Source organism: Phocoena phocoena, chromosome 3, assembly GCF_963924675.1.
Source record: "Phocoena phocoena chromosome 3, mPhoPho1.1, whole genome shotgun sequence".
NCBI classification, from domain to species: domain Eukaryota; kingdom Metazoa; phylum Chordata; class Mammalia; order Artiodactyla; family Phocoenidae; genus Phocoena; species Phocoena phocoena.
In genome coordinates this window covers 31,141,211-31,166,558 of record NC_089221.1, presented here as the reverse complement: position 1 = coordinate 31,166,558, position 25,348 = coordinate 31,141,211, and the positions used below count along the sequence as shown (strand labels likewise).

The 25,348-nt window shown below is 38.0% G+C and overlaps 1 protein-coding gene across 4 annotated transcripts in view; it reads right to left on the bottom strand.

Annotated features, from left to right (window-relative positions):
• WDR70 (WD repeat domain 70) overlaps positions 1 to 25,348 on the bottom strand; it is a 310,099-nt gene that overhangs the window by 35,874 nt on the left and 248,877 nt on the right. For all 4 annotated transcript variants that reach the window (XM_065873371.1, XM_065873369.1, XM_065873370.1 and 1 more), the window contains 3 exons: positions 15,265 to 15,364; positions 12,463 to 12,547; positions 10,860 to 10,998 (listed from right to left, as the gene is read on the bottom strand). In XM_065873371.1, the coding sequence (XP_065729443.1) occupies positions 10,860 to 10,998; positions 12,463 to 12,547; positions 15,265 to 15,364 (324 nt within the window). The remainder of the gene's footprint in view (positions 1 to 10,859; positions 10,999 to 12,462; positions 12,548 to 15,264; positions 15,365 to 25,348) is intronic.

The following is a 25,348-nucleotide window of genomic DNA, read 5'->3' as shown; positions in this document are numbered from 1 at the left end:
GATATTTATAGGACATTCCATCCAAAAACAACAGAATACACATTCTTCTCAAGTGCTGATGGAACATTCTCCAGGATAGATCATATCTTGGGTCACAAAACAAGCCTTGGTAAATTTAAGAAAATTGAAATTGTGTCAAGTATCTTTTCTGACCACAACGCTATGAGACTAGATATCAATTATAGGAAAAAATCTGTAAGAAATACAAACACATGGAGGCTAAACAATACACTATTTAATAATCAAGAGATCACTTTAGAAATCAAAGAGGAAATCAAAAAATACCTAGAAACAAAAGACAATGAAAACATGACGACCCAAAACCTATGGGATGCAGCAAAAGCAACTCTAAGAGGGAAGTTTATAGCAATACAATCCTATCTTAAGAAACAAGAAACATCTCAAATAAACAACCTAACCTTACACCTAAAGCAATTAGAGAAAGAAGAACAAAAATACCCCAAATTAGCAGAAGGAAAGAAATCATAAAGATCAGATCAGAAATAAATGAAAATGAAATGAAGGAAACGATAGCAAAGATCAAAAAAAGTAAAAGCTGGTTGTTTGAGAAGATAAAGAAAATTGATAAACCATTAGCCAGACTCTTCAAGAAAAAAAGGGAGAAGACTCAAATCAATAGAATTGGAAATGAAAAAGGAGAAGTAACAACTGACACTGCAGAAATACAAAGGATCATGAGAGACTACTAAAAGCAACTATATGCCAGTAAAATAGACAACCTGGAAGATATGGACAAAGTCTTAGAAAAGCACAACCTTCTGAGACTGAACCAGGAAGAAATAGAAAATATAAACAAACGAATCACAAGCACTGAAACTGAAACTGTGATTAAAAATCTTCCAACACACAAAAGCCCAGGACCAGAAGGCTTCACAGGCGAATTCTATAAAACATTTAGAGAAGAGCTAAAACCTATCTTTCTCAAATTCTTCTAAAATATAGCAGAGGGAGGACCACTCCCAATCTCATTCTATGAGGCCACCATCACCCTGATACCAAAACCAGACAAAGATGTTGCAAAGAAAGGAAACTATAGGCCAATATCACTGAGGAACACAGATGCAAAAATCCGCAACAAAATACTAGCAAACAGAATCCAACAGCACATTAAAAGGATCATACACCATGATCAAGTGGGGTTTATCCCAGGAATGCAACGATTCTTCACTATACGCAAATCAATCAATGTGATACACCATATTAACAAACTGAAGGAGAAAAACCATATAATCATCTCAATAGATGCAGAGAAAGCTTTTGACAAAATTCAACACCCATTTATGATTAAAACCCTCCAGAAAGTAGGCATAGAGGTAACTCTTCTCAACATAATAAAGGCCATATATGACAAACCCACAGCCAACATCGTCCTCAATGGTGAAAAACTGAAACCATTTCCACAAAGATCAGGAACAAGACAAGGCTGCCCACTCTCACCACTATTATTCACCATAGTTTTGGAGTGTTAGCCACAGCAATCAGAGAAGAAAAAGAAATAAACGGAATTCAAATCGAAAATGAAGAAGTAAAGCTGTCACTGTTTGCAGATGACATGATACTATACATAGAGAATCCTAAAGATGCTACCAGAAAACTACTAGAGCTAGTGAATGAATTTGGTAAAGTAGCAGGATATAAAAGTAATGCACAGAAATCTCTAGCATTCCTATATACTAATGATGAAAAATCTGAAAGCGAAGTTAAGGAAACACTCCCATTTACCACTGCCACAAAAAAGAATAAAATATCTAGGAATAAACCTACCTAAGGAGACAAAAGACCTGTATGCAGAAACGTATAAGACACTGATGAAAGAAATTAAAAATGATACAAAGAGATGGAGAGATATACCATGTTCTTGGATTGGAAGAATCAGCATTGTGAAAATGACTCTACTATCCAAAGCAATCTACAGATTCAATGCAATTCCTATCACACTACCACTGGCATTTTTCACAGAACTAGAACAAAAAAATTCACAATTTGTATGAAAACACAAAAGACCCAGAATAGCCAAAGCAATCTTGAGAAAGAAAAATGGAGCTGGAGGAATCAGGCTTCCTGACTTCAGACTATACTACAACGCTACAATAATCAAGGTATTATGGTACTGGCACCAAAACAGAAATATAGATCAATGGAACAGGATAGAAAGCTCAGAGATAAACCCACACACATATGGTCACCTTACCTTTGATAAAGGAGGCAAGAATACACAGTGGAGAAAAGAGAGCCTCTTCAATAAGTGGTGCTGGGAAAACTGGACAGGTACATGTAGAAGTATGAAATTAGAACACTCCCTAACACCACACACAAAAAAATAAACTCAAAATGGATTAAAGAGCTAAATGTAAGGCTAGACACTATCAAACTCTTAGGGGAAAACATAGGCAGAATAGTCTATGACGTACATCACAGCAAGATCCTTTTTGACCCACCTCCTAGAGAAGTGGAAATAAAAACAAAAATAAACAAATGGGACCTAATGAAACTGAAAAGCTTTTGCACAACAAAGGAAACCATAAACAGGACGAAAAGACAACCCTCAGAATGGGAGAAACTATTTGCAAATGAAGCAACTGACAAAGGATTAATCTCCAGAATTTACAAGCAGCTCATGCAGCTCAATATCAAGAAAAACAAACAACCCAATCCAAAAATGGGCAGAAGATCTAAATAGACATTTCTCCAAAGAAGATATACAGATTGCCAACAAACACATGAAAGAATGCTCAACATCATTAATCATTAGAGAAATGCAAATCAAAACTACAATGAGATATCATCTCACACCAGTCAGCATGGACATCATTAAAAAATCTACAAACAATAAATGCTGGAGAGGGTGTGGAGAAAAGGGAACCCTCCTGCAGTATTGGTGGGAATGTAAATTGATACAGCCACTATGAAGAACAGTATGGAGGTTCCTTAAAAAACTAAAAATAGAACTACCATACGACCCAGCAATCTCACTACTGGGCATATACACTGAGAAAACCATAATTCAAAAAGAGTCATGGACCACAATGTTCATTGCAGCCCTATTTACAATAGCCAGGACATGGAAGCAACCTAAGTGTCCATCAACAGATGAATGGATAAAGAAGATGTGGCACATATATTTACAATGGAATATTACTCAGCCATAAAAAGAAACAAAATTGAGTCATTCGTAGTGAGGTGGATGGACCTAGAGTCTGTCATACAAAGTGAAGTAAGTCAGAAAGAGAAAAACAAATACCGTATGTTAACACATATATATGGAATCTAAAAAAAAGAAAAATGGTCATGAAGAACCTAGGGGCAAGATGGGAATAAAGACACAGACCTACCAGAGAATGGACTTGAGGATATGGCGATGGGGAAGGGTAAGCTGTGACAAATTGAGAGAGTGGCATGGACATATATACCCTACCAAACGTAAGGTAGATAGCTAGTGGGAAGCAGCCGCATAGCACAGGGAGATCAGCTCAGTGCTTTGTCATCACCTAGAGGGGTGGGATAGGGAGGGTGGGAGGGAGGGAGACAGAAGAGGGAAGAGATGTGGGAACATATGTATACGTATAAGTGATTCACTTTGTTATAAAGCAGAAACTAACACCATTGTAAAGCAATTATACTCCAATAAAGATGTTAAAAAAAATAATGTATTTTGCCTTGTAAAAGACTCTATTAAGAAAAAGAAAAAAACAAGCAACAGACTGGGAGAGAATATCCCAAGAACTTGGCATCTAGAATATATAGAGGACTCTCAAAATTAATAGTAAGAAACAAACAACCTCATTTAAAACAGGGCAAAAGACTTGAAGAGGCATTTCACCCAAGAGAATACAACTATGGAAAATGGACACATGAAGATATTCAACATCACTGGCCATTAGGAAACTTCAAATTATAACCACTCCACACACCTATTAGAATGTATAAAATAAAAAATGTTACAATACAAAGTGTTGGTGAGGATGCAGAGCAAGTAAAAAACACATACACTGTTGGTGGGAATACAAAATGACATTGTTAATCTGAAGATGGCTTGGAGTTTCTTATAAAAATAAATATACACTCAATATATGACCCAGCAAGCCTACTCTTAGGTATTTGCCCTAGAGAAAAGAAAACTTACATTCACACAAAAACCTCTATACGAATGCTTACAGCAGCTCCATCCGTAATCTCCAAAAATTAGAAATAATCAAATGTCCTTTAGTAGGTAAAAAAACTGTGCCATATCCATACAGTGGAATACTATTCATCAATAAAATGTAACACGTTATTGATACGCACAACTAACCTGGATGAGTCTCAAAGGATTCTGCTGAAAGAAGTTGATCTAAAAAGGTTACACACTATATAAGTCCATTTGTATGACATTCTTGAAAAGTCAACACTATAGTGATGGAGAACAGACCAGTGAATGCCAGGGATAAGGAGTGGAGAGGGAGGGAGGGGGTAAGAGGGTGACTATAGAGGGATGGCACAAAGGAGTTTTTAGGGGGTGATGGAACTAACTGTTCTGTATCGTGACTGTATTGATGGAACTACAGGAATCTATAGGGGTTAAAAATCACAGAACTGTGCACTTTAAAAATAATAAAAACTAATCAGCACTAAGCTTGTTCCTTTCATTTTCCCTATGTAAAGCATTTTAAGACTTGATAAGGTACATATTAACAGTTAAACCATCATGAAATTGCTGGTTTCTTTCCTCTCTATTCTCACGTGCCTACAGATGAACACTCAACTGCACTCTTTAAATCCTGAGAACTACTGTCCTGGAACATCCATAGCATGATACCTTTAGGTGCAATGAAAAGTAATTTAATCACATCTTATGGACACTACCCCCATCCTGGACACTGTGAGGCTAACTTAGCAGGGGACTCCAGCTGAGTTCCATTTACTGAATCTGAAGAAAGGGTTTAGTAAGTCAAATCACACACATGGTAAAAATGTAATATTTTTTTCCATCATAAACCAATGGCATCTCTTTTCTTCACTACTTAAAGAAAACCTAAATGTCCATCAACAAAGGAATGGATAAAGAATGGGTATGAAAAGAAAAAAAAGAATGGATATAGATGTGGTACATACAAACAATGGAATATTACTCAGCCACAAAAAGGAACGAAACTGGGTCATTTGTAGAGACGTGGATGGATGGACCTAAAGAGTGTCATATAGAGTGAAGTAAGTCACAAAAACAAATATCGTATATTAACGCATATATGTGGAATCCAGAAAAATGGTATAGATGACCTTAACTGCCAAGCAGACACAGAGACACAGACGTAGAGAATAAATGTACGGATACCAAGGGGGAAAGGGGTGGGGTGGGAGGAATTGGGAGATAGGGATTGACACATAGACACTACTGATACTATGTATAAAATAGACAACTGATGGGAACATGCTGTATAGCACAGGGAAGTCTACTTAATGCACTGTTGTACTACTATTCCTTATGCGATCCTGACTGGGCAAAGACACCACTTGAATCCTTTATTTCTAGAAAGCGCTTAAAGACGTGTGATTCGGACTGAGCTGGGACTTTATATCAGTAAGACAGATCATTAGTCTATTCCCAGTACAAAATGGAAGAACAGTTGAGTTCTTCGGCTCCTTCAGAGACAAGCTTTCACAGGCACAGCTTCATTAATTCATTAAGTTTGAAGTAAATTCCCGTATTAGTCGTTATCTGTATTCAAATATAAGAACAAAGACACATTCCAAAGCCAATTCTGAGGACTCCTTGGAATATCCATTAATTTGAATGACCTTTCTTCTCTCATTCACATGTACAAATAACATGGGGTGATTGTAGTCTGAAGAGTCAGCATGTCCCTTACGCTTATTAATTAAGATACATAGCTAGATTCATGAAGGGTCTATTATTTCATGGCCCCATTATACTCATTTATACTTATTCAATCTCTTTGGATTTAAAATATCAAGATTCTCTCCTAATAAGAACACAAAAACTTTTTATGTGAAATGGAAGTGCTAATCCTTTCATTTTATATGTTATATGTCATTTTATATATTGACACATATAGCAATGTTCTTGGACATCAAAATTCATTAATTTAAAGGTCATATCTCAGTATAATCTATGGGTAATGTGATAAGATATGATGTTTAGAAAAATAATGAGAACTCAAGTTCTCTTCAGAACTTCACCTAACTATATAAAGAAGGAAAGACAGTTGGTATTTTTATGGAAATTTTTGTTCTTTTAAAGAAATCTCTTTTTTTTTTTTACACAATATGGACCTTACCTTCTCCTCAATATATGCAGTAGGCTATCTCTGTAATCGGATAAGTAGGTCTGAAATAAGAAACTTTCCCCACCTTTTGGTAAATATATAAACTATTACTTAATTAACATAACTTTAACAATAATTATGTATTTTTCAACCAATACCTATGATAATAAGGGGCAGAGATACAGCCTGTAGGTAGGTAGGCAGTAAGTAAGTAAGTGTGCATAATCCAGATTTCATCTCCCACGGGAAAGGGATATTGCAGAGAACAAGTAGTGGTAGAAAGAAACAAAACTCTAAGATAATCCTTGTTCTTTGCTATCTATTCTCTTCAATGCTTAAAAAGCATTCCTAAAGATAATCAAATATTCTTTAGATGATCACAAATGAGTTTTTTTCTTCCTTAAAAGACCTTTACTATTATCTCTCTTAAATGGGCACCAGGATTCTCAATCAACTTTGAAATGCCTACAGTCTAGTTGAAAATGCCGAAGCAAATTTCCCTTCCCTTCCGTTCAGTAGCCGTGCTAAATGCTATAGCTATGTTTTAAAAATAAAGGTTTAGTTTTTCTTTTTCTTCTCTTCACTTTGCTCATTTAGTGTTTACAGAAACAGAGATCCCTCACCAAACTACACAAACAAACAAATTAGAAGAGAAGTTGGGACCAAGTGTGAAATTTCTGGCTGTTTTCCTTTCCATCTTTTTCTTCTCTCTACACAAGGGAATGTCTGCTCTCTCTTAAATTACTGCCCAAAGCAACTGAGGTGAAGAGGCCACCATCTTAATACCAGGTCAAAACAACTTCATTTCACTATGCTTGGGTTAAAGAGTATAAATGGTAATATACTAGTACAATTGCATAAACCATGTCCCTTGATTTATATTAGTAAAAAAGGAAATTCTATTAATCATTTTGCAACAAAGTATAGTTTGATGAAAAATCACTAAGCTAATAATAGTTTTAAATGTTATTTCACAGCATTTCCTGAAATAACTGGAACTTTGAAAAGACTTAAAAATTTCTATGTCTCTTCTAAACATAATTACCTTTTAAAAAAATGATAGGTCATCTCCAAATTACATTTAGTCCATTCCTTCTCTCCTATGCTTTTTCACATAAAATAGAGTAATGGAAGCTTTTTACACAATATATAAACATGCTAGGGTCCCATCTACACAAAGACAAAGGTGAGCTTTTAAATTCAAGATCAAATTATATTCTGGAATTTACCTTAGAAAAGAGGCTACACATTATTCAAATTACAACGAAGTAGATGATAAATGAGGATATGCATTTTTTTTCAACTTGAGGCAACAAAATTGGACTAGGAGAAGGAAACACCTAAAAATAATTTCAGCAGAATTGTAAAATGTGTACAAACATCACACAGTAAAAATAGTAAATGTTAAACATTTGTCATCTCCTAGCGAAGAGTGTTGAGAGTCTCTAAACTGAATAGAGAAAGAAAAATTTTCAGAGCATATGACAATGCAGAGAGTGCAATTAAAACCATTTTTAAAGTTTGTTTCAAAACTAAATATGGAAAATATAATTGTCATATTTTAAAAAGCTATTTATTGTGAAGATTGTAGGACAGTTTTTAGTTATTAGGAAATTAATTGTATAGATTGTTAACATTCCCTAACTGAAAACAATGTTTGGCTCCCCATCTATATTGAGCTTGGCATTCCAGAATATAACTATCTAGGGATTTATTTAGTTTTAGAAAAGGGTGTGAGAAAATGCAGTCAATCATACTTTACTGAAGTAAATGGTTTTAGGATAGACCTAACAGCACCATTGCCTGTGCCTAGTCAAACAAGCAAACAACTAAATGTTGATATTAAGAATATGAGATGCTGCCTTTTAGCTAAATTAAAACTCAATACAGTAAGTACCTTATTATAGCAGAGTGTGGTGTTTCCAAAAGAAATGACAATCCTGGCTTTTAATAACAAAAATACAATTAAATAAAAGAGGTGTTTTTTGGCCCTTCTAGCAAAGTGTCCCCCCTCTTTATCCATCCCAAAGAATGAATTTGTTTATTTTTCTACATTCCAAGAAGACTTAAAACTTGAGAAAATTGGGATCAAAGGGGCAGTTTAAAGTCCCTTTAGCATACCGTTCTACAATATAAACAGAAAACAATGCTGTCTGATGTTAACAACCAAAAAAAGACAAACAAATCCTAAATCAATGATTTAAAAGGCCACTTTAAGGTGTGTGGTTTTGTCCCTATTTGAAGTTCTCTCTTCATCCATCTATTAAAATGGGTCTCAAAATCAGTTTTCTGACTTTTCTAAGATAATTCAATATATGATAAATTCTGTTTCCTTAATGACCTCACTCTTCCCTTTGTATCTCTTCACTTGCTCATCCCTTAAATGCTCTGGTTTCCTAGGGCTCATCTTCTCCATCCTTCAGGCCCTTTCCGAGATCAAACTAATCAGCAACCAACATTTCAACTATGAACTATAAATACTCCTCCCAAAACTGTGTCTTCTTTCTTCTAAGCACCAAAGTTATCTACCCATCTGCCCACTGAACATCTCTACCCAGAGGTCCTAAAGGTACTTCAAGTTCAAGATACCAACAACAGACTTGCTGTCTTTCTTCTAAAACCTGCTATCTTTTTTTGTTTTCTTTTAATTGCAGGGAACACTGACCCAGTCTCCTAAATTACACATATACAAATAAATACTACGTCTTGTAAATCTAACCTTCACACTTCAATAAAAATCAACGTCTAAGACCTGGATCTGAATATGTCATTCCTTTGCTTTAAAAAAAAGAAAACGAAAAACAAAAAAACCATAAGATAAAGTCACTTTATTATGGTATACAAAGTCAGTTTACCCTTCCATCTCTAGATACTTCTCTCCTGCCTCACTCTCCAAAGACACACCTGTGCTCTACAGTATGCATTACTTGCACTTCCCAAGTATACCATTCACTCATTCAATAAACAAGCACCTTCTATGTGCCAGGCACTGTTCAGAGCACTGGGGATATTGCAGTGAACAGACAAAGTTTCTGCCCTCATGGGCGTACATCCTGGTGGAAGCAGACAGACAAAAACAAACAAATATATAATAGATGAGATGGTGGTAAGTGCCATGGAGAAAAACATCTAGTTAGAAAAGCAATTCAGAGCAACACAACAGTGTGTTCTGTACACTTACGACATCCACATGTCTTTAAAAGTACAATCATACTTCTATATCCCTTAATTTAATTACATTTCAATTTAAATTATAATTTAAAAACACAATCCCATGAGTAATACTGAGATGTATAGTCGTTGAGAGGCATTAAAAACAAAACAAAACAAAACCAGCTTACTTCTGGAACAACCAATTATAATAATTTTATTTTTTGAGATTAAAGTTGATAGAGTCAAGAGTGTTTTTCTTTGATTCTAGTGTTTTAGTTGGCTCCTGGATGCACCCCAAAAAAAGTATGATTAGTGTTGGCACATTTCAAATTATGTCATGAGATTAGAATCTATCAAACTTAAAGTACTCATCTAGAATTAGTCTCATTGTTAGTTCATTGTCTCTATACATGGTTTCAAATTTAGTGCCTACAACTTAAGACTCCACAGTAATATTAAAACATTAGAGACAGGAGCTTTTTGCTGGTGATTTAAAAACAGTTGTTCAATTGTCTGAATCATTTAAGTACATAATATGTCTCAACTGTTTACGTAGAGCTGAAACAACCGGAGAAATCTACATAAGAGCACTGTTTAAGATACAGGATATTACTAAAGGATTTGACTATGAGCCAAAGAAAATTTGCACAGACATTAATTGGCCTGTTTCATACTCGAAAAATAACAATGATTTGCCTTACCGTCTAAATACTAATACATACTTTCAAAGACTTTAAAGGAACTCAGATTTTCCTCTGGGAATCTTCACTATTATTGTATTACATACGGCTCCAGTCTCTAGACATGAATGAATGAATGAATGCACGCATGCTGGTGTTTTAGTGCTTACATAAATATGTAAAGAAAACTAAAGGGGGGTTTTTCAGATGTGGAAGTTAAATCTGAAATGTTTTAAACTTCTAATAACTAAATAGATATTAACCTCAGTGGAAGCTGAGTCTTACCTTAATGACACCTCTAACAAGGAGAATTCTGTCAAAGTTTTCAAACAATGATACACTTCATCACATTCTGAGGGCATAACGTTTCACTTCTGTCCATAATCCCTGAATCCTTACAAACATGCACATTGTGGGAAGCTCCTTTCTGTACGTTACATGAAGATCAGCTTCTTCTCTCCTCAAATTGGTTGGCAGAGCGGATAAACATCCCAGGCCCAGCTGAAATTCTGACTAAAGTGTGGGCCTATAGGAAATATTGGGTTGGGGAGGGAAAAGTGTAGATAAGCCAGTCTGCAATGTACTAATAATTCCTGTGTTGGAGAAAAAAAGCAGCTACCACTGTACTGTAAGGGCAAGAACTTATGTTCTATTTCAAAACCAAAACCAAAACCAAAACCAAAAATGGCTAAGAGGCAAACTTCACTTCATTCTCAAGGCTGGGAGGAAAGAACACACATACCGCATCTGTGATGTCTATTTCATACACCCTTTGGAAAGTCCTGCGTTCAAAGAAAACAAGTTTGCCGCTGCCACATCCCCTTTGAACAGACGTACCGGTGACTATAAGTTTATCATCTGGACTGAAACAGCAGTCAGTCCTACAGACAAAAAGAGTTTATAAGTATAGGCTTATGATGCCACAACAGTGCAGTGATAATGAGTAAAAATATAAACAACCTCACTGTAATAAGAAACAACTCTTACATAGGATTTATAGTAAGTCAGGCACTTATATTAACTCCCTTAATACAATAATCCTATGAAGTAGATACTATTATCCCCATTTTACTGATTAGGAAAGTGAGGCAGGAAGAGGTTAAATAAACCTTGTCCAAGATCACAAAAGTAAGTGGTACAGCTGGGATTCGAACTTAGCCTGACTCCAGAATCTGTGCTCTAATTTCTATACATTATAATATCTTTCAATGTAAATAACATGTGGGAAAAACTCAATATAGACATTGACCCTGTCTATACACAAATAGACAGCATATGACTGACGTCTAAGTAGTGATTATTTTGATCAGTTTGGGAACTATTTTTATCAGCACCACCTCTCAAACAATTTGAGCTTTGTCAAGTCAAGCACCATGAAATGAGGAGCAGCTTGTACCGCTGGAACCTAATTGATGGCTGTGATTCAACAGCTCTTGTGATGAGAGGTCTGGCCACCTGACTGTGAATAATCTAAGACATGAGCCAAAGACGCTATCTAGTTAGCATTACTTGCAGCAGGCATAAGGCTCAAAAGATTCGTATCGGCTATAAATTCATGTTTGTTTATCCATCTGTTTGTTTTAACAGATAAATGCCATGGGCAATAGACTGTGTCAGAGTTAGTGCTCTGAGATTATACAGCTTCCTCCATTTGCTGCTTCCATTACCTTCACACTCTCCTTGTTGGTCATTATTTAATACAGGTGAGAAATTTTATTTCTACCAAAATAGACATTTTTGCTTGGGCACCAATTGTAGGACTTAGAGATCAAATCCCAACCTCAGCTGTTTGCAGAAAAATCTTTAAAGCTTCAGTTATCAACTCAGTAGAATGCAGATAACAGTGTTCAGCTATCCAGAGCAAGACAGTTTGAATAAGTGACAGTTACCGAATTATTGATGGAAATGATGATAAGAAAAAATTGAGAAAATGACATATAATATTCAGTAACTATGAAGAATTGCTTTAATGGTATGAGGATTCAAATTTTAAAAGAAAACAAAAGACAGGCCTACTCTGTCATTTATACACTATCAAAAGAACAATTCAACCCTTTAAAATGTTTTTACTACCCCAAGACCTATGTGTGCATACAATATATATATTCACACACACAAATACATGAACAGCTATGATTTCAACTTCAAAAATAGAATTTTATATTCTGAAGAATGTACGAAATGAAAGGAAAAATAAAAATTCATCTTTCAAAAAACCTATTTCAATCACTCTTCAAGTCCCTTTTCTAGAAAATGTAAGACACATACTATAAATTAACATGAAGATGAAAAAATTACTTTTCCATTCTCTTGTGCTTATCGAATATTAAAAATATGCTACTTACATTGGGAACATGGTGGGAAGACCCGAGGCTGAAAAAAGTGGCTTATTAAACTGTCGGATGTCCCACAATTTTAATGTATCATCACCTGATAGAGGAATGAGAAAGGAAAAAAAAAAGAAAGTAAATTTTGCAAAAAAGAACCAGCCCCAAGTTTAGAGTTTGCAAAACTTAGTGTATAACTATAAGAAAAGGAAGGGAGAGAGGGAAGCGGGGGAGGGAGGGAGAGAGAGAGAAAGGAAGGAGGCAGGAGGGAAGGAAGGAGGGAAGGGGATGCACATAACACATTTTACTTTTTAACTAGGGAGCTTGAGAGCCATAGTTGTGAGAACAGTAGAAAGATACATGATAATGAACTAGCTTCCTAGAAATTACTTTCCAGATTGATGTAGCATCTGTAGGCTAGAAGGAACCCTGGAGAATCTTCTCTAAAGAGTGACTTCAGAGCAGATGGTAGTTTCCCTGTGGTATATCTGAGCATAACTTGACTTCTTAAGAAGATACTAATTTAGCAACCACCAGGACTGAAAATAGTTCAGTTCACAACAGATTCTTTTTCCCACCAGTGTGTGGGTGAAACTATCCATTAACATTAGTGAGAGTGAGCCAACGTGATTCCTTTCCCTCCAGGGTAACTCTATCTGTGGGCTATCATTCTTCACCTTGCTGGGGAGTATAGCTTTTCCAAGCCATTTAAAGCATAATTAATATTCTTTAAAGAATCACTTTTGAAGTATTTCTATAGGGCTACTAACTAATTCTTGTTCATAATGAAAGCCAAAACTCATATAAGTAATATCTTTGCTGTCCTTTTTCCCCAGTGTCCGCAGCTGAGACCTGCCTCAACCCCCTGGGTCCAATAAGGAATCAGTACCAGATGCAAGTGGGGTGAGTGGAGAATTCAATAAAAATCCCCATTCTCTCCCCAGCAACCCTGACTCTGAAACCCAACTTTTGGCAGGTGCTCTAATCCACGACTGGCTGGATTGGAGACCTGCTTATACTGGAAGAACTTTGTAAGACTAACCTTTTTGCTTTTAGTCTTTAAAAGAAGGTTACACATCCCCACAATCCTCAAACAATAAGAAAACATTAATCTGCATTAAACAGTTTAGTTAACCTGGCAGGTTCTGGAGCTAGCAGGAGCACCTTACAACACTCTGGGGACTCTGCTGAACAGAGAGACTTCCATCTGGTATATTCTATACATCCAGGAAGGAGAATGGTGGAATACAGTATACATGTTACCCAACAGCTAGTATAGGATGGAAGGGGAAGGTAAAAATTATCACTAAAATGGCTTTGACTGAAATGGAGTTAATCCTATACTTCTAAGGCAGTAATAATCAACTGCGTGGGGCTGGGCTATTTCAGAATCCTCCAGGAAGAATTTTCAAAGTACACTCCTCTGTTATTCCCCTCTTCTTTCCCCACTCTACCTCGGAGATTGGGGTATACCACTCTAGAGGTGTGAGAGTGAATGTGAGAATTTCCTAGTGGAGGATTTGTGATTTTGAAAATCTTCCCAGGGGATTCAGATACATTCTTGGGGTAAGAATCACTGATGTAAGTACAGAGTATAATACATAGTCTTAATTAAGAGTCATCTTAGGACTCAAAGAACAGGTTAGAATTGATGAACCAAAACATATATTTTATACATATCCATCTTTGCCATGTATACCGTAAATAGAAAATACATGTGCATGTGATTTGTTTTTTTTTAAATTATGTAAGTGAGGGTAGTTTGGGTATAATATATCAATAGAAGGCTTCCTTGGAAGAAGGAGAATCTGGATAGAGCTCCCAAGGGTAAACGGGCATGGACCAGTTAAACCGAGGGGAGAGCTGTGCCAACTCTATGTTCCCCTCACTTCTATACCCTCTACATCAGGCTGTAAATTCTTTCAGGAAAGGAACCCTGCTATGATGTCCACAGTTTATGCCAAGAACCTAGCATAACGCTTAGCTCAGATCAGTTGCTCAATATACAGTAAAGTGAGTGAATGAATGACTAAACTCAGTGTTGCTAGATTAATTTGGCCTGTGGAATAAAGACTAAATCCTTTATGTGATATTTAAGGCTATCTGTAACACGGCTCCAACCTACTTACCTTGATTCTTTTCTCTCCCCACAAATGGGCCTATTGGAAGATCCTCAGTCACGCCCCATACTTCCCCCTAATGCTTTGTTCATAAGCTGCCCTCACTATTTTATTATTTCCTTCTATCAGCATACTACTTATTCACGTGAGAAAGATCTAGCAAAAAGTTAGAAACAATCTGTATTCAATCATGAGTGTGGATAGGTAAACTTACAATACGACCACACAGAATTACATAGCTATTAAAAAAAATAACATCCAGGTATACAAATTTTTTTAACTGAACTGAATTAGTGTTTGAACTGAAAAAAAATCAATGGTCAGCAAATAGAAGAGTTTGAAATACCAGACCCAGAACTATAAAATGATATAGAAAGAATATAGAATATCAGCTACAAAAGTCCATTAAGGTAGAGGCAATGGTCATCCTTGCAGGCTCCAAAGACTGATGGAATTTGGAGCTAAAATGAAAACTTCGGCAAAAAAGTACATATTTTCTAAATTTTACTTGATAATTTTAATAAAATAATGTTGCCAAGTTGGAAATGCATTTTAATGAAAAAAACTAGACTGGCAAAGGTACATTAACAAAAGCACAGCTAGCTTTACTAAGCACTAGGATATTAGTGTGACATTTGTTAGAGTTACATACGATCATTTTATATATAGAAACATTTTAAAAAGAAAGCTTCTAACCTACCTCCACGAGAGGCAAGGACATTACCATCATAGGAAAAAGTCACGCAAGAAGTATCTGTGCCCGGGTCATGAGCTTGTTTATAGTGGAATTTAGGATGAACCTGTTTGCAAAGACAAGCAAAGTGTTAACATCTCATCTGAATTCAGATGAGAACATTTTTGTGGCAAGAATATTTTACTTTATCATCCAAAAAATGATACATAGCTACATGAAAAATATTAATTTCACCTGATGATAGTTTTTTTTATTTTGGAAAAAATTTCAAAGGGCTTTTAAAAACATCCATTTGCTTTAATAAGCGAAAAGAAGAGACAAGGTTAAGTTCTAGTAGGAGATATTTTACAGACTGCCTTAGCAAGCTCTGAGCAACACAAGAGTAGCACCGCATTTAGTTCTTCTCATTATACTTATAAAGTTTTGGGGACCATTTCCTATAGTTATCTGAAAGAATAAATATAAATAAAAATTACAAATGAACATATTATTAACTCAAAAATATCACTGTATTCCTAGTATATGCCAGACACTGTGCACATGGTTGTAAGTCTTGAACTATCTTCAGTGTGCCTGTAGGATAATGTTGTTGCTGATGATGATGACGACAGCTAGCCGTTACACAATGCTTACCATACCCTAGGCACCATATTCTTTTACTAACTTGCCTATGGTGCTCACGTTCACTCTAGGAGATTATCTTCATTTTACAGATTAGGAAACTAAGCACAGAGACTTAAGTACCTTGTCCAGAATCACAGAGCTAGTAAGTGGTTGAGCTAGAAGTTTGAACCAAAAAGCCTACCCTTAAACACTACCCTATACCCCCTCTCTACGGATGTATGTTATTAGCCTTTTTACTTGCAATGTGACTTCTAAACAGTTAATGACTTATAAAAGTAACTCTGCTACACTAATCCTGCCACCCAGTTATGATTCAGTAACCAGAACAGGCCAAAGTACTAGGGAGTCAATTATCCCAGATCCACCAGGCTGGATAATTACACAGTGAATGGCCAGGGACATTACTAGGGATGACAGCATGTAGGTCTCTCCTGGCAGCCACAGGTATAGGAATACAAATGACCCATCTCCATCAATTTGCAGCAACCATAACAAACAATGAGTCACAAAACAGAGCTCACGTACATTAGCCTCCCGATAATATCCCCAACACTCCATCACTGAGCTTTCACCAAAAAGTTTCCAGTAATGAGGACACACTACCTCACAAAAGCAAGCCTTCAAAAAAATAAACTGTATATATTGAGTTAAAATTGTCTTCTCAAATACATCACTTAACTCGGACCTTCTGTTTTAATAAGGACCAGAGCTTCCTTGGCCTCCTGCGGAACTGTTACACTCAGATTTCTTTTCACTATATTCCTAGGTTAGTTCTAATGATTCTTGTGTCCCATTGTCACAATTTAAATTTAAATAATTTTTCAGAAGGTTAAATGGTAATAAATAAATAATAAAATTGTCTTCTCTCTTCCTCCATGTGACAGTCTTAGAAAATTATATTAAAGACAGTAATCATGCTTCCTCTTTTCATGGATATAAATAATTCATTGATTCATCTTTTTTTTTTATATTGGGAATCAACTGTATGGCAGATACATGGGTGAGCAGGGAAACACAAATGTGCTGAGATAAACATGGCTTCTCTTCTCAGAGGTGATAGACGGTCCCCCTGAAAGGACACAGATAAGCATACAAAGTGACAAGTGGTACGGTGGGGAAGTATAGAGTAATTTGAGAGCACTAAAGAGAGGTTCTTAATCAGAGCATGAGAAGAGAGGGAAAAAAAGAGGGGCAAAAAGAAATCAGAGATGCAGTGGATAAAGTAAAAGTTAGACGAAGGAGCAGGATGCAGGGTCTAGAAAGGCTATTCCAGTCAGAGGGTACTCACTGCATTGTGGTAGCAGAATTTTGAACCCCATGACCTCTGCGATCGCTGGTGTTATGCCCATGAATACGTTACTCTACTTAGCAAAAGGGACTTTGCAGGTATAATGAAGGTTATTAGTTAGCCGATAGGGAGATTATGTCCTGGATTACCCAGGTGGGACTGAAGAGTCACGTGAGTCCTTAAAAGCAGAGTTTTCGGGACTTCCCTGGTGGCTCAGTGGTTAAGAATCTGCCTGCCAATGCAGGGACATGGGTTCGAGCCCTGGTCCGAGAAGATCTCACGTGCCGTGGAGCAGCTAAGCCCATGCGCCACAACTACTGAGCCTGTGCTCTACAGCCCGCGAGCCACAGCTACTGAGGCCGCATGCCACAGCTACTGAGCCCACACTCGGCAACTACTGAAGCCCGCGTGCTCTAGGGCCCCTGTGCCGCAACTACCGAGCCCAGGTGCCTAGAGCCTGTGCTCCGCAACAAGAGAAACCACCTCAAGGAGAAGCCGGCGCACCGCAACGAAGAGTAGCCCCAGCTCGCTGCAACTAGAGAAAGCCCACGCACAGCAATGAAGACCCAACGCAGCCAAAAAAAAGAAAGGCAGAGCTTTCTCCTGGCTGAGGACAGAGGAGGAAGCCATAAAGACATGCCAGAAGAGGAAGAGAGATTTTAAGAATGAGAAGTGTTTGACATGCCACTATAGATTTAAAAGATGTATCAAAGAAACAGGGATCTGAACATGGGTTTTAACTGCATAGGTCCACTTATGCACAGATTTTTTTTCAATAAATACATAGTACGGTACTACATGAGCTGTGTTTGGTTGAATCCACAAATGTGGAACCATGGATATGGCGGGCAGACTGTAAAGTTATATGTGGATTTTCAACTGCTCGCAGGGTGGCGAGAGGAGTGTGTGTTGGTGCCCCTAACCCCACACCTCCCCACGTGTTCAAGGGTCAAATGTACTTTGACTGTAGCCTGGTGAAACCCTAAAACCCTAAGAAGAGAATCCAACCATACTATGTCAGGCTTCTTACCTACAGAAATTGTGAAATGATAAGCTGGTGGTTTTGTAAGCCACTAAATTTGCGGTAGTAATCTGTTACTAAGCGATAGAAAACCAACACACGCATACTGGAAGGCCTCAAGGGAAAGGAGCTGGTTGATACAAAGAACTAAAAGAAGTTAATCACGTCTAAGAGGAAAAGGACAGGTGAGAGGTGACATAAGCAGGACCCAGATCACGCCTTGTAGGCCATGTTAAGGGCTTAAATTTTATCCTGAAGGTAAAAGGAGTCGCTAAAGGATTTTACACAGAGGAGTAGTAGTGTGACTAGGTTTGCTGATCTTTAAAAGATCATTCTTGGACACATGGAGAATAGATTGAACATATTTTTTTTGTTCCTCAGAAAAGCAGAACTCGGCTACTAATCTCAATAAGGAAAATATGCCACTTAGTTATATTTCAACAACTTATCAACTCCTAAACTCTAAATAAAGCTTTTGAAAGATACTACAGCGGTAACAGTTTACCAGAAAGTCCTATACTTACATTTGGCCTCTCAGTGAAATTAATTTTTTATTTGTTTTAAATGTTTTATTTATTTTTAATGCTAATAAATATATATATATACATCTTAACAGAAGGAAGACCCGTCACTTCATGAATTACCAGTAAGGTAATGTGGTATAGCAAAAAGAGCACTGGTCCAGGACTAGGAGGTATGAAATTTGGACTTAGTTCAGTCAAAAACTAGCAGTATGACTCGGGACAAATTACTTAGCCCTCCAGATCACAATTTTATCTTCTGTAAAGTAAATGGATTTGAACTAGATGACTAACTGATCAAATGTACTTTTTATTATTAATAGAGCAAAATAGATCATGAATACCAATATTCTAAAATATAAATACACACACACATATATAGACATGTACATATCAGTCAGGTGGGATAAAGAACCTTAAAAGCTGTAGAATCCAAAGCAATCATATCACGTACACTTCCGCATGAGCCCAAGAGCAAGCAGGTAGTTCCATTTCGACTGAGATTTTATGTCAAGTGTGCTCTTCAATTATTAACTTCACTTTAACCAGTAACAAAAGTTTATTCCAATGAAATAAAATGGATAGCCAGAGGAGATCTTAAATTTGCATAAAACATCAATATTTGGACAGTCTGTGATGAAAAATACCCTCACATTTTGAAAACAAAGTCAACCTGACTGAAAAACACTTCTGGCATAATATGGGAAATCTAAAACTGCAACTTCTCCTTTAATTCCTTTCATAATCATCCTAGGCAAAAAACATTATTCTTTAGGGAAGTTGAGATTATTAACTCCTTTATATAGGCTTCCTATTCTTAGGAGTGCCTTATGTTAGATTTGGAGAACATCAAGTGTCAAATATTCAGAGTGATGGGGAATGCAAGCACAAAAACGTAGAGTTTTAAAGGCCCTCTCTGAGCTCATACAGTACAAACTGTCCCTTCTCAGCAGATGGTCATAGAGCCTCCAGCAGTACAGAACTCATTACATCACAAGCAACAACAGTACGTTTGTCTGGGTGGCTCTAATTGGCAACACCTTTCTTAAACTGGGTCCAAGCCTCCCTCCTTCTAACATCTACTTATGCGTCCTGGTCCTGCCTTCTGTGGCTATGCTAATTCTAGTTTTTCCTCTCTAAGGAAGTATGCCAAATTCTCAAAGAAAAATATGATGCCTAGCCCAAAGTCTTAACTATACCACTTTCTGTAATTCTAAATAATCCAAATATTCTATGGTGGTAACAGAGGTCAGTGAGTTTACATCCAGCAGCTAGCTAGATCCCAATATCTTTCCATCGCTCTAGTGTGTATCTATCAATTCAAGAGGAAACACAGCCCTCAAAAGGATCAAAACATGTTTTGTAATCAATAAAACAGTGGAATAAACTATTTTAAAAGAGCAAGAATTTAAATAAATTTCTGGGCTGAAAATAGGAGAAAATTTAGTGGAAAGAATACTGGTTTTAGAGCCAAGCCAACTTAACCTAAAATTTCAGCTTATTACGTTTAGTTTGACCCTGGCCAAGATGCTTAATCTTTCTGTTTCACAGTTTATTAATCTTTCAAATAACATGCCCTACACATCTTCCCACTCTTACTCTTTTTCCCCAACTCCCAAAGAAACTGAGCTACATCTGACCTACTATCTCCCTGCCTTGTGTCAATGCCACACATTTATTTATTCAGTCTACAGTGGGCACCTCCTCTCAGAACGTTGCTGAAATACAACTATGCTTCCGAAACACAAACTCCGAGAGCAAGATGAAGCAAATGCTAGGCTATCTAACAAACTAGGTGTACTAACATCTAACTGCCCTCTCAAATCTACTCTTAGGTCCCCCTAAATAGATATAAATTTTCTTTTTCATTAAGAATCTATTTTCAAGCTTCGTCATAATCAAGCAATTCCAATCAATTCTATATTTTTAATCACATGTTAGGTTTACTTACCATACCAGGATTAAAAATATTCCAGGATTTTTTAAAATGCCAAGATTAAAAAACAGAATAGATATAGGTCCAGACTGAATATAATTTCCTCCTGTTCCTCTGATTTTGGAGATCTGTAGTAAGGATTATGAGAATACTGTACACAAAAATATAGGAACTGTCATAGAAAGGTACTTTGCAATTTCCTATGCCCGTGAAGGCTTCATTTTAATAAAAGGAAATTAGACAATAAAACCTCAGCAAAAGATTCTGTGATAATCAAATTAATATATTGTATGAAAATATGGTATAATGATAAAAAGCACAGAGGGTGGAATCAGACTGGTGAGTTCAAATCCAGGCTTCACCACTTATCATCTTGGGCTAATCTCCCTATGCCATCTACTAAACGAGATTCATAATAGTACCCACTCCATAAACTGCTAGGAGAATTTAATGAGGTAATGCAAGTGTGTCACACTCCTTTGCAATATAACTTTGCTTTTCTTTTCATCAATATGTGGCATGTATTTCTTTACACCTTGGGTCTGGGTATGGACAGGTGACTTGTTTGGGATTATAGGACATGTAGCCAAGAAAATGTGTCTCTCAGACTTCCCACTGTGCAAAGCATAATGACTAGCACTCTCACTACCTGTGTGACAAGCCAGGCTTTCCACGGGCTCCTCTTCACCAACGACTGAGCATGGGGGAGAAAGGACTCCTAATTAGCCTGGCTGAAACATTCTGGGCATTGTGCTACAGTCTGAGACTCTTTCTGTACAATCCTTTTTCTTTTATTTTTATAGAACAGTTTTATTGAGATAGAATTCACATACCACGGAATCTGTCCACTTAACGTGTACAGTTCAATGTTTTTCAGTATTTTCAGAGAACTGAGCAATCACTGCCTCAGTCAATTTTAGAACATTAGGATCACCCCCAAAAGAAACCCCATACACATTAGCAATCACTCCCTCTTTTCCCTAATCTGTCAGCCCTAAGCAGCTACTAACCTAGTTTCTGTCTCTCTATATTTGCCTATGTGAAGATTTCAAATAAATGAAATCATACAACGTGCTGTCTTTTGTAATTGGCTCCTTTCACTTAGCATAATGTATCTGAGGTTCATCTATGTTGTAGTACGTTTCAATACTTCATTTCTTTTTATTGTCAAGTAATGCTCCATTGTATGGATGTACCACATTTTATTATCCGTTTATCAGCTGATGGACATGTAACACTCCTTTCTTTCCTTTCTCTTTCTTAGGGGTATGGCCTACATCATGCTCTCTTCTCCAGCCTTCTCAGGTGCTAAGATGCTAGCATCTTCCCATTCCCCTGACAGGCCTTTCCCCAAGAATTCTCTTATATGTTTAACCCTATCTTGGTGTCTGTTTCTCAGAGGAACCAGACTATCACAAGTGGTACCTGGTGTGATCCAACAGCACAGGTGTTAAGATAAAAATCTAGGACTGCCTCCTTCATGGGTAAAGAAGACACTGTCCTGAGTGGACTGTGGAGCACAGATACACTTGAGCACTTGGTTGCGGTCCAACTGCTACAGATTTCACTGGAGGTGAGCTGGGAAAACTTCCTAGTACAGGGGACTGTCCTTGCGGGAAAAACACTCTAGGCATTTAAAAATATATGGGAGGAAGGGCTTCCCTGGTGGCGCAGTGGTTCAGAGTCCACCTCCGATGCAGGGGACATGGGTTCGTGACCCGGTCCGGGAAGATCCCACATGCCGCGGAGCGGCTGGGCCCGTGAGCCATGGCCGCTGAGCCTGCGCGTCCGGAGCCTGTGCTCCACAACAGGAGAGGCCACAACAGTGAGAGGCCCGCGTACCGCAAAAAAAAAAAAAAAAAAAATATATATATATATATATATATATATATATATATATATATGAGGAAGATACCTACAAAGACAATAGTGTTGGCTGTTTAGTGCTAAGTTATTATCCCTGCAGAGGGACAATGAGAAACTGAGCACCATTAACAGTTAAAGACTAAATGGAAGAGCCAGAGGGCCCCTTTAGTAGCTTTCAAAGAAGCCCTCATCTCCTGCAGTGGAAGACCAGACACAGCTGAGCAACAAACAAAAGCGAGATCTGGTAGTTTGATTTATAGAGCTCCAGAGATATCTAAATGCTCAGCCAAGGCATGTCTATTATTCTAAGGCAGGGCTCTAGCTGGGAAAACCTGAGACTCTGAAACATAAGGACAGGATATCTGGATGGATGTCTATAAGATGCTAGATCCGCAGATGCCCCTGAACCCTCACAGCCTACGGTGGTGGCCCACCCTTGCCTAGTAAGAGCTAGCAATCCCTTTGGGTTGGAAGATGCTACAACTGCTCCTCCCCCACAAGGCAGCAGTAACTTCTCTTAGGACGTGCCCCTACCTCCTCTTCTGGCTTCTACGTCAATACCTAGTGCCGAATCCCAGTATTACTCAGCAGGAGAAGTGGCTGGAAAGAGATTACACACCAAAAGAGACGCAGCTGCTGGCAGGAGCCATGAAGTACCTTGAGTTTGGATTTTGAGGATCCTTAATCAAGGGGGCTTTCATCAGCAGGATTCATTGATTTGGGGCACATTTTTGTACAAGGTCCCCAGGGGATGGGGCAAACCTGCTGCAAGGATGCTATAGAGGCCTGGAAAAGTGATGGCCAATGTTGAGTAAAATAAAAACACCCCAATTGTCCTGGTAGACAACAGAGAAGAGAATAAGAAGGCTGGGGGAAGTGGGCATCCTGGGATGGAGATATTGTGTCAAGTCAGAAAATACAGAATATTATTTTTCATGGGAGAGCCCAGAAGAAGTACGGTTCACCAAGGCCACCAGGAATATACAGGGGAGAGGGAGCCAGCATCACCAAGGAGTTCAGTTCAGCATCACCAAGAAGTACCATTCACCAAGGTCTCCTCTGCAGCCCAGGGCTAATCTCACTGAGCTGGGCCATTAATATCCATGGGGATAATGAGGCCCAAAGTAATAAAAGCTAAGTTGCAGTGCTTTATTGCTAGAAGCCAAGAGGCTGCAACATAATGACTGACAAGATCAGAGAGGCAGCCAAGGGGGCTTGATGTGCAGAAAAATGTGGAGATGGTTAATAGAACATGGCATTCCTAGGGGCAGAAGAGATGGGCAGACAGCAAAGGTACTGCTTAGTATCTACAACCAAAAAGAGAGATAAATGGAGGAGCAGGAAGCTGAGGGTGGTGACCCCAATAAAAAGTCATGATCCCTGGCTCTGTTCCCATACCTGACTCTATTTTCAGATCAGGAACTGATTGACTATAGAGGTAGCCAGATTCCTAAGAGGAAGGACAGTGCTACTCAGTGGGGCAAGAATTCTTCTCCTAGTCCTTCTACGAAGGGATTGTTGACTACAGACTTAATCAAGTAGTAGTCCTGATTATAGCTGCTATGCTAACTGAGATAGCAGCATAGCTAGAGCAGATTAATAAAGCCTTGGGTTGACTTAGGCTCAAGGAGTTCCCACTGGCCTGGCCAAAGCTTTTTTAGAACTGTGCTGAAGTCTGAGATTCTTCCTAGCCAACCCTCCTTCATTCCTTCCCTCTTTCCTTCATAGGAGTCAGACCTGCATCACCATCTGATACTCTCTAGCCTCCTCTGGCTCCCCACACACTTTTCCCTTACAGGAGTTTTAGCAATAAATCTTTTACACATCTTAGCATCTGCTTCTCAGAGAACTCTAACAGAGGACATGAGCAAACAAGACACAAGCAGAGACCTGGAAAGGCATATACGTTGGGACTTGCTCTCTTGCTGCTTTTGGAACCTAGCCACCTTGTGAAAAAGCACACGATGCTCTCCGGATGACCAGAAACATGTGTCCAGTCATCCCCATAGCACCAGCTGACATCTGGCCAACAGCCGGACATGTGGGTGAGGCCATTCTAGACCATCCAGCCTTGACTGAGCTGTTAGTTAACTGCAGATGCAACAGAGAACCCAGAAGAAATCAGCCAAGCCAGTTCAGACCAGAAATGCTGCCCCACTGACCCAGGGAATCTTGAGAAATAATTAATGTTTGTTGTTTTAAGCTACTAAGTTCTAAGGTAGTTTGTTATGCAGCAGAAGTTGACTAATGCAACACATGAAGGATGTGAACAGTGCTTGGCAGACAGTAAACATTATATAAGAGTTTGTCATTATTATAAGTCAGACGATACCACAGAAGCATTGATCACGTTTTGAGAAGGTTAATTCTCGCTCCCCTACCTTAGCATTCTACCAAATAATATCCACCATAAACCTGTTCTGCAACCCTATAATTAAAATTAATTCAACTTTATCAGGTCTTGTACTTTATATAATCATTACGCTCCTCTCTTGCCTTTTTGCATCTGCCTGTGAGACCAAAAGTTCTCTCTAGCAATGTTTCTTAATCCTCGCTGGGTTTGCTTCAGACAACCACTGTCTCTAGGTAGCTGTAGTCTGTTTTCAACTAGTTGCAGCCATTTCTTCTATATACTCTTTGACACTCAGACAATGATTCCAGAAGACAATATTAGAGAAGTGAATGCCTGGAAACAGCTCATTCTTGGAGGACACAGAAGGGAGGGTTGTGTGTTGAAACTGCTTTTCTTTATGTTACTAAATGAGAGCTCTTTCCCCACATTTCTGATCCTTTCTTTCAAGTAGGTCAGCTTCAGATTATTTCTTTCCCAGGCA